We start from the raw sequence: 14,942 nt of genomic DNA on the forward strand, positions 1-14,942 counted from the left end.
CTGTCTCTGGAACAAAAGACCTGCACTCTACAAACATATAAGCAAGCTATTTAACAAAATGACAATTACAATTAAATGTAAGTAAGTTTTAAAAAGAGTGAAAATTGTGAAGCAAAAGCATAGTGAAAGAGGAAGCCAACAATGAATAATTCTTCAGACTGCCTTTGAGCAGTACTTGAGATCTGTAGAAAAATACACAGATGAGTAGGAATTGTCTTCTGATTGTTTTCAGTGTTATCGATGAAAATGGTTTTATGATAGTATTTCTTGGTTGAAAATCCACAGGTTGCCATGATTATATACAGTGTGACACTACCAGTTCAGTTAATATGACTTGATTTTTTTATTCTTAGCTGATTATTTCATAATGGAGTGATTTCAGCCTTCTTCTGTGTTGCAGCAAATTTCAGATGAAGGCATTGTCAAAATCTGTAGAGGATGCCACAGACTTCAATCACTCTGTGTTTCAGGCTGTAGCAACCTGACAGACGCTTCTCTCACAGCACTTGGTCTAAACTGTCCAAGGCTGAAGTGAGTATGTCATGAGCCTGCCGTGAGTATGTCATGTTCTTACTGGCCTGGTCTAAGACATTCACTTCTGAAGATAATAATCTGATACCCACAGGTTTGATTTAGCTTTGTGTTGCTTTGCATTACCTTTGCAAGCAAACCATTAAGTTAGAAGTGCCAGCTGAATAGAAACTGAGGGCTGGTCCTCTATAGCTTTCATATTAATGTAGTCTACTGTATATTGAAAAGCAGATTTCACAGATAACAAATAAGACATGATGAACCAAAAAGTTCAATTCTGTGCTTCTAGCTAAGTATTTTAGAAGAAAAGATATAAAGCCCATTATTTTTTTTAAAGATATCTGTAGTTGTGTCTTGTGATGTTTGTACTCTGATGTGGTTTTATGCAGCCATTTGTCTTGCACAAAAAAAAGCTAAATCATATCTGAATATATTTTAAGACTTTGTGGTTTTTTAATGTGGTTTTAGTATGCTCTGCAGTATATCCTGGCATTCTTCAATTCTGATACGGAGTGTGCTCTAAAGTCTGATGTTTATGGCACGTATCTTGAGTAATAAGGGCTTATCAGTTAAAAATAATGTTAACTTTTACATTGGTGTTATTTGTGTTGACATGTAGGTTATAGTGGCATTCTCAGAAGTGGGGTCAGCTTCAGCTTTAATAAGAAAGCTCTGTCATGCAGCAGTTGTAGAGATGTAATGCTTCTTGTGAGGTCTGATTTCACTGTAAATTAGAAGATTTTTAGATTACACTAAATTGCCATTTCTGACAGGAATGTGCAGGAGTCAGAGTTGTTATATTTCAATCACAGATAAATGGAGGGAAGTGTAGATCATAAAAATTAGGGGAAGCAAGTGTTCAGTATACTGACATGCAGTGTTCCTTTCGCTGATTGAGTGAAGAAGAGCTTTTGCTGTTGTAGGAAACCTGTGCTTAAGACAATTCCAGAGTGACAGTCCCTTTCACATAACAGTTCATACTTACTAGAGCTTATGTGTGTCAGTGTTAGGGGCTTAGGAGTCTTCTGTCACATTTAATTGTGTTCCCGAGAAAGCTGTTCTGTTACTCTGTGTCTCTTCCCACGATTTCTCTCCTTCTCTCAATTCACAGCTCAAATTGGAAATAGCAGTTCTAAAGTGCTATTAGTTGTGCAGTTCTCTCCCAGTACAACTGCAGCAGGAACCGGTTTGCCTTTGGTAGGTAAACTTCTAGCTCCTGTGTGTGCCACAAGGGGGAAGGCGTCTGCCTTTCTTCTGTCATGAGGAACAGCGTAAGGAAAAAGACCCTTTGCAGTGGAAGGACAGATGGTACAGCTGTTTACATCTAGACTTTTGGGATTGTGTAAGGAAAATACATTATAAAAAATTACGTTGCAGTCAAAGGGAAATGTAATATCACACTTATTCATACCTTCTGAATATTTCAGTGTTGAGTGTGAAAGAAAACTGCTGCCTCTGTTAGAAGCTTTTGTTTCTGTTCTTTTGTACTGTGCTACTCTCACGTCACTTCAGGGTATGGGAGCCCTACTATGCTGCTTTCCATGATACCACTGTTCTGCAGCTGTTACCACTTACATCTCCTTGAAAAGAAATACTAAGCTTGACCAACTCCCTTCAGCTGCTTTTTTCCCTGCGTCAGGATGCAGCTGCCCCTCATCTCTCTTTATACCTGCTCATTTAAGCACTTGGTATCTTATTTTTTCTGATTTTTAGCACTTTCAAATGTAAAAACACTGGTAAGAGTTTTGGTGAGGCTTATGGAGAAAAGCACCTGTGAAGGTCTTTGTCTAGGTGGGGCTTTAAAAATTAGGATCCTCTTCCTTTAAGCCAATCAATGTTATCTCCCACCTGCTGCTAATTTAGTAGGGGTAGGGAGGTGCTCTGTTTGGAGGCATTCCAGGTGTACCCATGTCTTAAAGTGCTACTGGGAGGTCTGTCTTGGAGAACACTGCTTTATGAGAGTGAACCTGCTTTCGGTGATCATTTTGCCTCATCAGCTCCCATTCTAGGTCCTTTGTTGCAAATCACTGGGTGGGATATAAGTGTCAGCTCTATCTGGAGAAAAAGTAAGAGCCCTCTCTAATTAAGAGCAATCACTGAAAGCAAGAATTAGAACTTTGCCCGTTTTCATGCTGAGCAGTGGCTTCCAACCTGTTTTTCATTTGTGAGCTTGATGGTTGCAGCATGTGTATATACAGCTTGCTCTCTCCATTCTGCTCTTCAACCTAACTGCACACCCAAGCTCAGGGTAACCAGAGCTCCTAGTCTTCTGGTTTCTTACCCCTTTGTTTCCATCTTCTTCTGAAGCAGATGTAAGTAGCATCTTTACTATTTTGTACACTTCAAATATCATCCCCTTCTCCCCACTTTTAGAATCAGAAATGTAATGGGATTGGGGATCCAGTGGTTGTAAGTGAGGTGGGGTTGAAAGCAAGGAATTGATGAAAGGACTAAGAAGGGTAACATGTGATCTGAATCATATCTTGTGGTGGTGGTTTTTTTCCATTCCTATTTGGTATCGTGGATAATTTTCAGAGTAGCTGAGAGTATTTTATGATAGGTTACTAACTGCCCTTGATGGAAGGGAGCAGAGTTCCCAAATTTGAGCCTGTAGAGAAAAAAGGGTGTTACAGCCATCCATTTGAGAAGCTGTACCTGTGTTGTACCTCTCTGTTGGCTGCTTTTGAGTTTCCATTGTACATTTGAATCGTGTTGGAGATGAGCACTGTAGAAGTGGTTTTCAGGGGTGTATCCTGTGAAGCTTAACCTCTGAGCTCTGCTGTTGCTTTTGGCTTGGAAGAGACTGATCCAGCAAAGCCATAGTCAAGAGTCAGTCATGGTTTAACCACAGCTGGCACCATGCAGCTGCTTGCTCACTTCTGCTGCATAGTTTCTGCTTATTCATCCTGATACTTACTCCACCTGCAAAGTAAAATGTGTTCATGAAGAGAAAGAAAAAGAAGACTATGACAAAGATGGCAAAATATTAATGGGCTGAAGGCTCATTCTGCATATTATAGTGATGCTGTTTGGGGAAGATGACCTTTCTTTTGTCAGTACTGCTTCCCAGGGCCAGTGGAGAGAGCGTTTGGTTTATTTTTCCAAAACACTGTGTTGTTTTCTTTAAGGTTGTGTTGGTGTTGTTCATTGGTTTTACTGTGGGCTTGGAGGCTTTCTGTTCCCTGCTTTCTGGTAACTTCCTTCACTGTGCTTCATGCTCTAAGTGAATTTCTAGTAAGCAGTTTCTCAGTTTTGTGGCTTCCCAACATCCTGTGTTTATATAAGGGGTTTTAGATGTAGGCTTCATCTGCATTTTCTTTAACTTGGGGTTTATTCTCCCATATCTTTCCTCTGATAATGCACAAAAGAACTTGAGCATTTTGCTGTCTTACTGAAACAAGGTTAAAATACCTATAATTAGGTGTAATTCCACACTAAATGTTGAGAAGATTGAGGACTGAACTTAATCTGGTCTGTAACTATTAGAATCTTCTGATAAACTGGATTAAAAGTCTGCCTAGTGTTTCTGAATTGCAAATCACTGAAAAACAGACTTATATGTGTACGTTTCCTATTGAGAGCTGTAAGTTGCAGAAGACAGATTTGTATCTCAAATGCATTTGCTTTACTCTCTGCTAATGTTTTCTTTAATATTTAAAACTTTTCCAGGATTTTGGAAGCTGCAAGATGTTCACATCTTACAGATGCTGGTTTTACCCTTTTAGCACGGGTAAGGCTGACTTCAGAAGGTTAGAGCTTGTCTTGTTTTCATTGCTGCTGAGCAGCTGTGAATTGATGTAGTGCTGCTGGGAAGAAGTATGAGAAGCAGGAAAAGTAAAGTAAAAAGAACCCAGCAGAGGAAAGGACTAAAAAGTGTTTTTATTTTTGAATTATACTTAGAGCTGCAATTTGATCTATTTTCATAGAATCATAGAATAATTTTGCCATCTATGATTGCATTTTTTCACTCTTTTGTATGTTTCAATGGAATTTATTATGCTTATCATAATTCAAAGCTTGTGTTATGTATTCTAGCTAAATTTCCCCTATAAGCATAACATGTACCCTGGTGACATTTACATCCCAAGAATCACTGTGTAGTAGATTATTCTAAGCATACCATTAAGTTACAAAAATACTTACATTATGAACTGTAAACACTTGTGCCCTGATTCATGTTATAAATATGTAAAGTAAGAATACTGATGATATCAAATGCTTCAAGTTAGACTTGTCTGCTTGCTGGTTTAAGACATCTGAGCACTATAATAATACTCAGTTAACAGGATTCATTTGCACTGTTGATGTTTAGTGTGAATGCAGGGGCTTTTTTTCAAGCCACAGTGGTAAAACAAAGTGGTTTCTAATTGTTCACCCCTACAGCCTTTGGCTTTGGGAGTCACCTCAAGCTTGCCTTTGGGAACTGCAAGTTAAACCATTTCTTCCTATGCTTGTAAAAAATGGGCTGGGGTTTGGGCTGAGCCATAGCAGCATGTGGTCTGCTGCAAGGTCACAAGGTTATATCCTTGAAATGAGTCATGATCTAAAGCACTAAAAGCACTTTTACAAGAGCTTGCTGGGGTTCTCTCAGTGTATTGGGGAAATTGCTTGTATAGATGTGAAGTGCAGCTTTGTCTCAGCCTTAAAGTGGACCATGTTTTAATATTTTCAGCATTCATTAGCAAAGCACATTGTTTCTAATGCTGCTTTACAATATATGATGGTGAAGAGAGATGTTCCATAGGCTTAAGTCTGTTTCAGATGAGTTTGATGCAGATTGGTGTATGTGTCTGTATGCAGGTTGGTTAGCTTTACTGCACAGGTTGTAAGTACCATAGGTTTGAATTGAAGTTGATTCCAAAAGGGAAACAGGGGTGAGTGAGTACTTGTACATACTGCTCAAACCTTGCAGAGCAAGGAGGAGACATTTCACTTAGCAGGAGAAAGGCAGAAATGTAGAGGTTTGAGAGGGAGGTGGTGTGTGGCTGGTAGATTTTTAATCTTTTCACCATTTTTTGTCCTTTTGGTGATCAAATACTTCAAGGGATTTCCTTTTGAAAGCTGTGCCATCTCCTGTCACTACTCCTGTGCATGTTTTTATGTCTATATGCTGTTTTATTTCATCTCTTGTTCACCTGTTTGCTTTTTTATTTATTTTAGAATTGCCATGAGCTGGAGAAGATGGACTTGGAAGAGTGTGTTTTGGTGAGCTTTAATATGAAAAGGAATATTGAATGTCCAGTGTAAGAATGCAGTTCATTAGCACTTTCAGCTAGATGTACTTTGGTTTTTATTAATAGTGCTGTGTTTATGATAGTAAATAAAAGTATTTATTGGGAAATTCTATAGAGAGAAATACTTGAAGAGTAATAGGTGATTGAGTGGTTTCCAGAAATAATAGAACCTTCATCTGGTAGAGAAAGAGACCTCTTATTTGAGGGTTGACTTTCCTGCTGTCTGTTGCTTATGGTTGGTTGTTTTCTTTTCTTTCTAGATAACTGACAGCACATTGATACAACTTTCTATACACTGTCCTAAGCTACAAGCATTGGTAAGTTTAACTCTTTGTTTGTGAATTGTAATGCATTCCCCAAAACTGCACACATACACAACTGCTGTTCACTTTGTGTGTAAACTAAGTTCCTGATGTAGTAGGATACTGTGAAAAATATATGCATTTTATAAGTATTCTAAAGAAGATTACTCCTAACATATTTACATTGTGTGATAACAGAATATTACCAAATCAGTGAGTAATAACCAGAAAGCTTGTTTTTTTGTGGTTAACATCCTTCATATTTGATTACTTATGGTACCTAGATCCTTAATAGATATCCCTTGAAGTGTTCACTAATGTTTTAGGATTACATTTAGGATTACATTTACATAGTAAATTATGAAAGGGGTTTTTTTTACTTAGGTTTTTGAATGCAACTGGGGAAGATTGAGATGCCTTCAGTGGGGTACCCTGCTTACTTCAGAGAACTGTTTCCTAGGGGGAGTGCTTGCTTAGATCTTTCAGAACATCAAAACCAATTTCAGGTGACATAAATTTGGCTGTTCTTCAGACAGGGTACTCCAAAATTACCAGGCTGTTGTTACAATAGGAGCTCCTGTATTTAGGCCAGTTGTGCCACAAGGTTAGACTTTTTTATATACTACTACAGAACTACATGAAAGAGCAAGTATCTTTATAATCTGTTCTTAGATGGGATTAAGGGAAGGTTTGCTGCTTCATTAATTAAATGGTGTTATAATTAGTGTTACTCAGTGTTACTAAGGTAGCAACATGAGGAGAGATGGCTTTTGAAAAGGAGCTTGTTCACTATTTTCTATTGATGGTGGTTTTTATTTTTGCTCATTAATTGCTTGACCTCATTTCTGTACCATAATTCTTAATGTTAAGCCAAATGAGAGTTGTCAGGAGATCTGGAGCCATTTATATGGGACACTTTCTGTTCTTCTGTGATGGATATGTTCTTGTATTGCATTTGCAACTATAACCTGTATTTGCAAGAGGTCCTCTGTACCAGTTGTGCCAGTGCTGCACTGGAGGTACCATAAAACTTCATAATTCCAAGTATCTTTCTGAACCCGCTCCTGTTTGCTGGCTCTGTGTGTGTGTTAGCCCGTGGACAAGGAAGTGTGGCACTGGTAAAATAACACAGCTTTTCTAAGGCAACAGGGAAAACTTACTTTTGTTGATGTGATTTTTACCCTGTGTTTAGGAAGGATATATCCTCAAAGGTGTGAGTGAACAGTGATGGCTCAGAATTACAGGGAAAGAGAAAACAGACTAGCAGGTGCCAAGTAACTTGTGTGTACTGATGTTAAGCTTCAAATATGAAATCATATATTGTTGATGGTTCTGCTAAATCTTGACTAGCTGTGCTTTAGTGTATGTTTAGCCATATTTCCAGTTCAAGCAAATAGTTTGGAGTTGTAGAAATTGACTTTGAATTTGTTTCTTGGTGTTTGGAGACTCAGTAGGTGGTGGAAATAAGGAAAAGCACTGTTAGACCAATTATAACCAACTACCTATGGTCATCAGTATCAGCATTCAAATGCTCTAGTACTTACTGGACTTAAGGAATTTCTGTTGAAAATGTCTAATAATTGCACCTTCAGATTATTGGAGAAACTGAAATACTCATTACTGGAGATGAGATGTCAATTGAATTCTTCAGTTGATTGTATGTCACTCTCACAGTATGATAGGTATTTGATTTATGCACAGCCTTTAATAAGGATTAACAAAAAAATAACAAAAGCAACAAAATTCTTTGGGGTGAATCCATATATTTAAAACCATTTGAAACCTCTAAAGGTTTCAAGCAATTGTCATGGTAAAATTCCACATTATTAACACTCTGACAGGCTTATGAAGGTAGAAAGGTCAGATAACAGGAAGTATGTATCATTTGGCATATTTGTTTTATGAAGTTGTATGAACTCGGCTGTGCATCCTGTATTGTCCTTTCAGCACCAAACACAGTGTCTCAGGAAAGCTGATTTTATAAGCTGCTTACTTCCTGGATGAAAAAGTCTTAATTAGTCAGCAGACTGTAACCAACAGCTCCACAGAACCTCCTGTCCTTCCTTGAAACAGCAGGTCTATTATAAATGTTCTTTAACCCTGCAACTGCTGATTGTTTCCAGGCTGTGAGCCAAATCAACTGCTGAGAGCACGTACATAAAGGAAGTTACGTGTACAAGAGACCTGTAGTATTTAGAGAATTAATGGGCTTGTAGAACATGAATGAGTTGTAAGTTAGAGCAGGGCTGACGTGCATCATTATGGGGGACAGCATGCACTGGTTGTGTTGCTTGGAGTCACTGCCAGCTCTTCAGGCTTGCGGAGTGGGTGACACTGGAGCTGCTGGGGGCTCCCCATTACACCCGGGGATGCTGCAGACCTGTCTCAAGCATCTTCTCTGGTTACTTGTCCATCCTGTTGAGAGAAGGAGTAAAAGCTGAGGGGCAGGGTGTTCTAAATGACAGGGCAGGACAGACCTGTGCATGGCAGTGGGCAGGAAATGCTTGTGACTTCAGCTGAGGTAAAATAATGGTAAGGTGGGTAATGCTCAGGCTTCCTTGTCAGGCTGAAATAAAAGGAGATAGATGTGTTGTACTGAGAGAAGGGAAGGATTACATGTTTGATTCAGGTGATTAGCAGGAGGTCTGTTTGTTCTGAGTTAAGAAGTGCTTTTGGATTACTGCAAGTGTTTCTTCAGCAGCTGCATGTTCCTAGTGCAGAAGACTTGAGTGCTTATTAAGCCTCCTCTGAGGGAAGTCTGTTTTCTGTTGTTGTCATCATCAGACTTCTCCAAAAGTCATGAATTTCCTGAAAAGCAGTTTCCTGGTTCCTATGTGGTGCTGCTGCCCAAGATGCTGCAGTTTATCCCATAATAACATGCTGAACAGGAGCAGAACTTTTTGGTTTATTATGCTGATGGCTGCAGAAAGGCCTTGCTTCTGCAGCTGCACAAGATGTTTATTACTCCTTGTACATACAGCCTGAGGCACTGAGCGCTCACGTGTCTTTGAAATCACTGTTTGGCAAAACAGTCCAGTTTGATTGTTCTTTATCTCCATGGACTTGCATAGGCTTGGTCCCGGTGGTATGTATGAAACCGTGGTAGCTTGTGAAGCACTAACTCCTGTCAGCAGATCCTCACCTGTTCCCGCATGTCCTTGAGCATCTCTTTAAGGCTGTCTCCTTTTTTTCTGGCACAGCACATGTGCTGTTTGTGTACAGTAGCAGAGGTGACTGACAGTTGGACCAGAATTCCCCTATTCACATAGAAAAGGGGCCTGAGCAGCTCTGCCAGTGGCCTGCGTTTTGGGGCTCTACTCATGTTGAAGCCAAGTTAAATACAAAGCACAGCGCTTTGGAGCAGAGCTGTTTCTTGGTTGCTCTTCTGGATTTCAGCTCTGTACTATTTGTAACTGTTCAACCACCAGAATGAAGCAGGTTGAAGAGTTCTGATGCCTGGAGGACAGAGTAACTTGGCCTGAGCAATGTGTTAACTGTTTGCCTCTCTCTGTTTTAGAGCTTATCTCACTGTGAATTGATCACCGATGATGGGATTCTGCATCTGAGCAACAGTACTTGTGGTCATGAGAGGCTGCAGGTCCTGGAGCTTGATAACTGTCTCCTCATCACCGATGTGACACTGGAGCACCTGGAGAACTGCCACAACTTGGAGAGAATTGAGTTGTATGACTGCCAGCAAGTGACACGAGCTGGAATCAAGCGGATCAGAGTACGTGTTCGCTGACTTGTGCCGGTAGGAATGAGCTGCTGATGCTGCTTGAGGTTGTGTGAATCCTGTGCATGTCCCAGGCAAGGGAGGATGGACAGTCTGAATATGGTTCTCTTAGTTCCTCACTTTTAGGAATTATATGAAGCTTTTCTATATGACTAGTAATAATTGCCTGTTTGTAGCTCATGACACTTTGCTGTTGGAATGATGAGTGCTTTATCTTCTGCTTTCTGTAGTATTATTTCAGACACAGCCTTCTATGTTTTCTATGTTTCTAGGTTGTGTAGTGGCATTAACTCCTAAAATATAAGTTAATATATAGTGCCAATAGCAAAACATCTGTACGGAGATGGACTATATGGCTGTTATGCCCTGAAGTCCAGGCACAAACCTTTCCTCCATGTACCTGCCCTGGTTTAGCCTTACTGTTATACTTGTCTGTAGCTTCATTTCCCAGATTCCTGTCTGAACGCTGTTGTGATTGGAAAGTTCCCTGACAGTGACTATTGAGGTCATATGCTCAGTTCTCCTCCATGCTGCTCTCTAGAATGAGAAGTAGGGAACAGGGGAGACAGGATACAGTAGCTTCAGTAGTCAGCGTCCCCTCTCCCCTGCAGCAAAACACGTGTCTGGGCTGAGCCATGCTTTGTTGGGAAGGGAGAACACTATACAGGTGAGAGCCCAGTCATAGCATGCCTTAGCTGGATGGGATAGGAGAATTACAACAGCTTGGACTGTATCCAGTGTTCAGATGCTTGCTTCTTCAGATCAGTGTTCAGGTTTATAGCTAACCAACCTGACTGAGAGCCCAGGTGTGGGCAGCAGTTGAAGTGTGCTGCTGCTTTTCACTAGTTATGTTTCTTTCTCTCCCATTGTTAACGCAGACTTTTCACCCACAGGCTCATCTACCTCATGTGAAAGTTCACGCTTACTTTGCTCCAGTAACTCCCCCGCCATCAGTAGGAGGGAGCGGACAGCGCCTCTGCAGATGCTGTATCATTCTCTGACAGTAAGTGCAACCACACAGCAGATTTCATTGTTGATGTTGAAGAGAACAGGACTGCAAAGCAGTGGAAGGAGTTGGTTTCCTGACAGTCCTAACGGTGGTGTTTGGTCATCCAGTTTTGTGACAAGAAAAGCGTTTATTTCCCAGGTAAAACTCTTACCATAATGTGCAGCTGTGGATTAAGTTGGTGATGCTTCAGTTTGTATTAGCAACTCCTTCCTTCTGTTGGCATGAGAACTGAAATGCTGTGTAAAACGTGCAGGCCTTTCAGCTTAGCAGTTACTTGGTGGAAGTTCACTAAACTTGAAAGTTAATTTGCATTTGTAAGCACTACTCGGTGTGAAGTTGTGTAACCTGAGGCGGGGCTCAAGTCCGTCGCACCACAGAACCGAACCTGCTGTTCTGTAACATATATGACAGATTAAACACCAGGTTTAAAGACAAATCAGCTTTAGCAGATGTTGACCAAAAAACGCAAGGTAATCATGAGCTCTTGCAGCCAAACAGCTTATACTTTTTCATGAGTCAGCTTTGTATTTAATGACACAAGGGGACACAATAGATAATGTCAAAAGGTAAGGTAGTACCTCCAGGGAACTGTGTAAATAGAGATACTTCCCAAGTTTCTGAGCTTGGTTCAGTTGGTGTAATGCTTGCCTGTCGCTAAAGCATGTTTTACACCCAATGCCATCAGCCTTTACAAGGGGAGAACAACCCGCTGTGGGTGGAGCTGAGCGGCTGCTGCAGCCACATGGTGGTTCCTGCAGCACTGCTCCTGCTGTCCTTAGTTACCTCCTCAGGCTGTAAGGGAAAGATGCTGCTGTTCTAGAAGAGGGTACTCGTGCTTTGCTACAGCTGAATGGAAACCAGGTTCAGTTATAGGAACTATAATTGGATGAAGTAAGGAATTCCAGGTGTTTGTCACTCCTGGTTTTGGGGCACAGATAAAGCTGTAGGCAGGAGTTGAACCAAACCTGTGGTTTTCAAATGTAGAAAGCCAAACTCTTTACATTTGGGTTGAGAAGCTGTCAACATCTGAATTACAATAGTAACATTCTGTGTATTGACTCTTAAGGCCATCCTTAGTTCTTGAGTGCTAGAGGATTAGATGAACTTTTTTATCTTAAGCAACTTAATTATCCAAGAAACTACTCAACAGTTCAGAAAACCTTTTTTTGTGTAAGATTGATTGTGTGTGTATGTATGTCAGGGCCTGTGTTTACTGAAGATTAATAGAAGTAGTGGCTTAAAAAGCAGTTGAAGAAGCTACTTCTGGGTAGTACTGCAATTCCCCCCACATATTTAAAGCTACTTTTTAAAAGTGTGAATGTGTTCCAGATAAGGACAGTAACTGGAAGCCTCAGCTTTGAGATTAAGTTACAGGTGAGAGTGCAGCAGTAAATGGATTACTACTATAAAATAAGGTGGTCAGGGCTTGTTTTACACAGCAGTGGTGGAGTGTTTGTTGTTACTATCATGCTTCAAGTTCCATTAGGATATGTCCTGCTGTAACAGGGAGTTTTAAGCAGATTTTCTTCTCACCTGTACCACGAAGGTCACCAGTATGTCAAGTTGTATTGCCCTTTGTTGGCTCATCTTTTTTCTAAGAACATAATGACCCCTGTAAGTCTATTGCATTTAAGGTGTACAAACCCAAAGGGAACCTATGCTGATATAAGCCACTTAAATAAACAATCAGCTGATGTCATTTGAATTTGTTTCAATCATTTCAAATTTAACTCGGTTTTGTATTGGAAACAGAATATCAATGTATGTGTGTCAGGTGCAGGATAAGCTACTGAGCTGGTTTGCTTCTGTGAGTACCTTTTTACCCACTGCTATCACTAGGGGAGGTCTTGCAGGCTCATCTGAATCTGAACACCAGAAGGATCTCAAATGGGGAATTAAAGGAAAAGAAAAGCACGTTTACAAAATTATTGAAAAACATTTATTATACTTAAATTGAAATGTGTACATCTCATTAAAAAACAAAAGCAATTTGCTGGTGCCATAATTTAATTCCAATTTGAAGTGAGCTGGACAAACTACTGTACAACTTCCACTGTTCTTGAAAATCAGCTATTGGGATACTTTCCAATCAAGGATTTTCCCTCTTTTATAAAACATTTGTATTTGAATAGGGTGGGAGCTGAAAAGATGGCGTCAGTTCAAGAAAATGCTAGGACCAAACAATACCCAAAATGAACAACTTAACTTACAGGAAGAAATGTTTAAGTACATAAAATGTTATTTTCAGTGCAGAAAAATAAGGAAAGGAAAAACCCAACCCCCTCTAGCTTGGATGAGTGTAAAGTTTGAGAACGCTACAGCTGTAGGAAGCTTTTCTGCTGAAGCACTTGAGCCAGTTACAGAAGAGGGAATGGCAAAATCAACGTTGCTTTTTTACACGCGGTGGCGGTTGCTCACACTGAATGCTGCAGCATAAAAAGCAAAACTGTTCCTATGCATTTAAGCCAGAGATCACGGTGGAGCTTTCCAGAGGCACAAAATGACAGCGCCACGAAGTCACTCAGTCCCTGTGGAAAAGTTCCTCTCCAAGTACCGAACCAGCTGCAAGTGAATGTTAGCATGGGAAATGCTGCACCACGTCTTCACAAGAGAGATAGCCCAAAACAGCGAGAAAGCACAATTCCTGGCTGAAAGAAAAGTATTTGGTCATATGGCAGAGGCACTGTAATGTAACAGCGGTTCAGCGCGGCTCCCAGGGCAGACAGGGCAACAGAACAGGTAAGACATTACTTGTCCATAACAGCCACTAGCGCAAGGCCTTTCCCTGCTGGGGAGGAGAACTACATGGAGCAGGTTTAGTATTTCTTAAGCTGTGTATTTGATGCTGCTGAAAGCTGTGCCAGCCCCTTGGTGCCTGTGGCTCCTCTTCCCTCATCAGCACAATTCCAGTGAGTCAGAAACGTCCACCTCTTGTGGCTGGTATTTTAAACCCCACAATGTCACAAGCAAAGAGTTAAACTGCAGCAGTGCTCCGCAGAGAACCTAAGAAACTAAACATAAAGGATGCATAGGCAAGTCTTTTCCATTAAATCCGTTAAAGCAAAACACAATTACTTGGTACCTCATAGGATTTATATTAATCCTTCCAATAAGGTACTACTGATAATGCAGTTTGCTGCATGCATATATTGCATCTGTCTAGGGCTTCTTAAAAGCCCTCTTCTGGCATTTACACTTCTTACATACACTCTTATACACAATTTACATGGGAAGCTGTTTTGACAGCTTGACTCTCAAAGACCCAACAACCTGATCACTATCAGCTTAACTACTCATCTCCACACAGATTAACATGTGCTCTGCTAACATCAAAAATAAAACCAGCGTCAGGTACAAGCACAGAATAGACAAACTGGCACAGAAAGGTAAATGCCCCAAAATAAGTTTACATTCATCTCCAACTGGATACAGGTAATAGAAACCACTTCTAAAAACTGTATCTACTGGCCATAATTTGCCTTATTTCAGTGAAGGGCAAGCACCTTTGCTTACATTGTCTTTCATGCCTGTACGTAAGCTGTCATGGCGTTATACCTCTCATGAGGACACTTAGCTATGGCAGTGATAAGAAAGTTCACCTATCAAACAGCTCATTAGAAAGGTCATTTTGTGTTTTCAATATGAAACATCTTATACAGTGACGTTAGATCCTAAGGTTTTGGATGATCTTTGTAATCTTCAGGCAGGACTTCATGCTGCGGTGGAGTATCAGTCTAGCAGTTGTGTGACATCACTTCAGAATTATATGGAAGCCTTCACCATTTTCAGCTGGAAAAGAAATTGTTAGAATTGTAAATAGAATAACCATAGAATAATTGTAAATAGAATACACCAGAAACAACCAGAAGTGGTTCACTTCAGTGTAGTGGTGTTTCATTACTATTATGAAATAGTAAAGTCAAAACATGCTAAATATTAGGAACCTGCTATTCATACTAAACACCTGAAGAATAACTTCTTAAAACCTCCTTTGGTCTGCAGTTATTTCTGAACACCTACTACATATTAAACCCACCCTTCACCTGTGACACTTACTATGACAAAATGAAGTTAATTACTGCAATAGCAATCAAAATCATAGTGTATGCTTTCAATCATCAATTTTGTGA

General features: G+C 40.2%; 2 protein-coding genes across 8 annotated transcripts in view; one reads left to right on the top strand and one right to left on the bottom strand.

The window, feature by feature from the left end:
* FBXL2 (F-box and leucine rich repeat protein 2) overlaps positions 1–12,517 on the top strand; it is a 53,175-nt gene extending 40,658 nt beyond the window's left edge. For 4 of the 5 annotated variants that reach the window (XM_034062237.1, XM_031044352.2, XM_034062244.1 and 1 more), the window contains 6 exons: positions 401–531; positions 4,201–4,261; positions 5,692–5,736; positions 6,026–6,082; positions 9,585–9,797; positions 10,697–12,517. In XM_034062237.1, coding sequence (XP_033918128.1) covers positions 401–531; positions 4,201–4,261; positions 5,692–5,736; positions 6,026–6,082; positions 9,585–9,797; positions 10,697–10,804 — 615 coding nt within the window. In that variant the 3' untranslated portion in view covers positions 10,805–12,517. Of the gene's footprint in view, positions 1–400; positions 532–4,200; positions 4,262–5,691; positions 5,737–6,025; positions 6,083–9,584; positions 9,822–10,696 lie in introns of all 5 variants that reach the window. The other variant, XM_034062247.1, reaches the window with a different exon arrangement.
* Positions 12,518–12,728: 211 nt separating this feature from the next.
* UBP1 (upstream binding protein 1) overlaps positions 12,729–14,942 on the bottom strand; it is a 30,636-nt gene continuing 28,422 nt past the window's right edge. For all 3 annotated transcript variants that reach the window (XM_034062235.1, XM_034062232.1, XM_034062229.1), the window contains one exon: positions 12,729–14,601. In XM_034062235.1, coding sequence (XP_033918126.1) covers positions 14,564–14,601 — 38 coding nt within the window. In that variant the 3' untranslated portion in view covers positions 12,729–14,563. The remainder of the gene's footprint in view (positions 14,602–14,942) is intronic.

This window comes from Melopsittacus undulatus, chromosome 1 (genome assembly GCF_012275295.1).
Source record: "Melopsittacus undulatus isolate bMelUnd1 chromosome 1, bMelUnd1.mat.Z, whole genome shotgun sequence".
Taxonomy (NCBI): domain Eukaryota; kingdom Metazoa; phylum Chordata; class Aves; order Psittaciformes; family Psittaculidae; genus Melopsittacus; species Melopsittacus undulatus.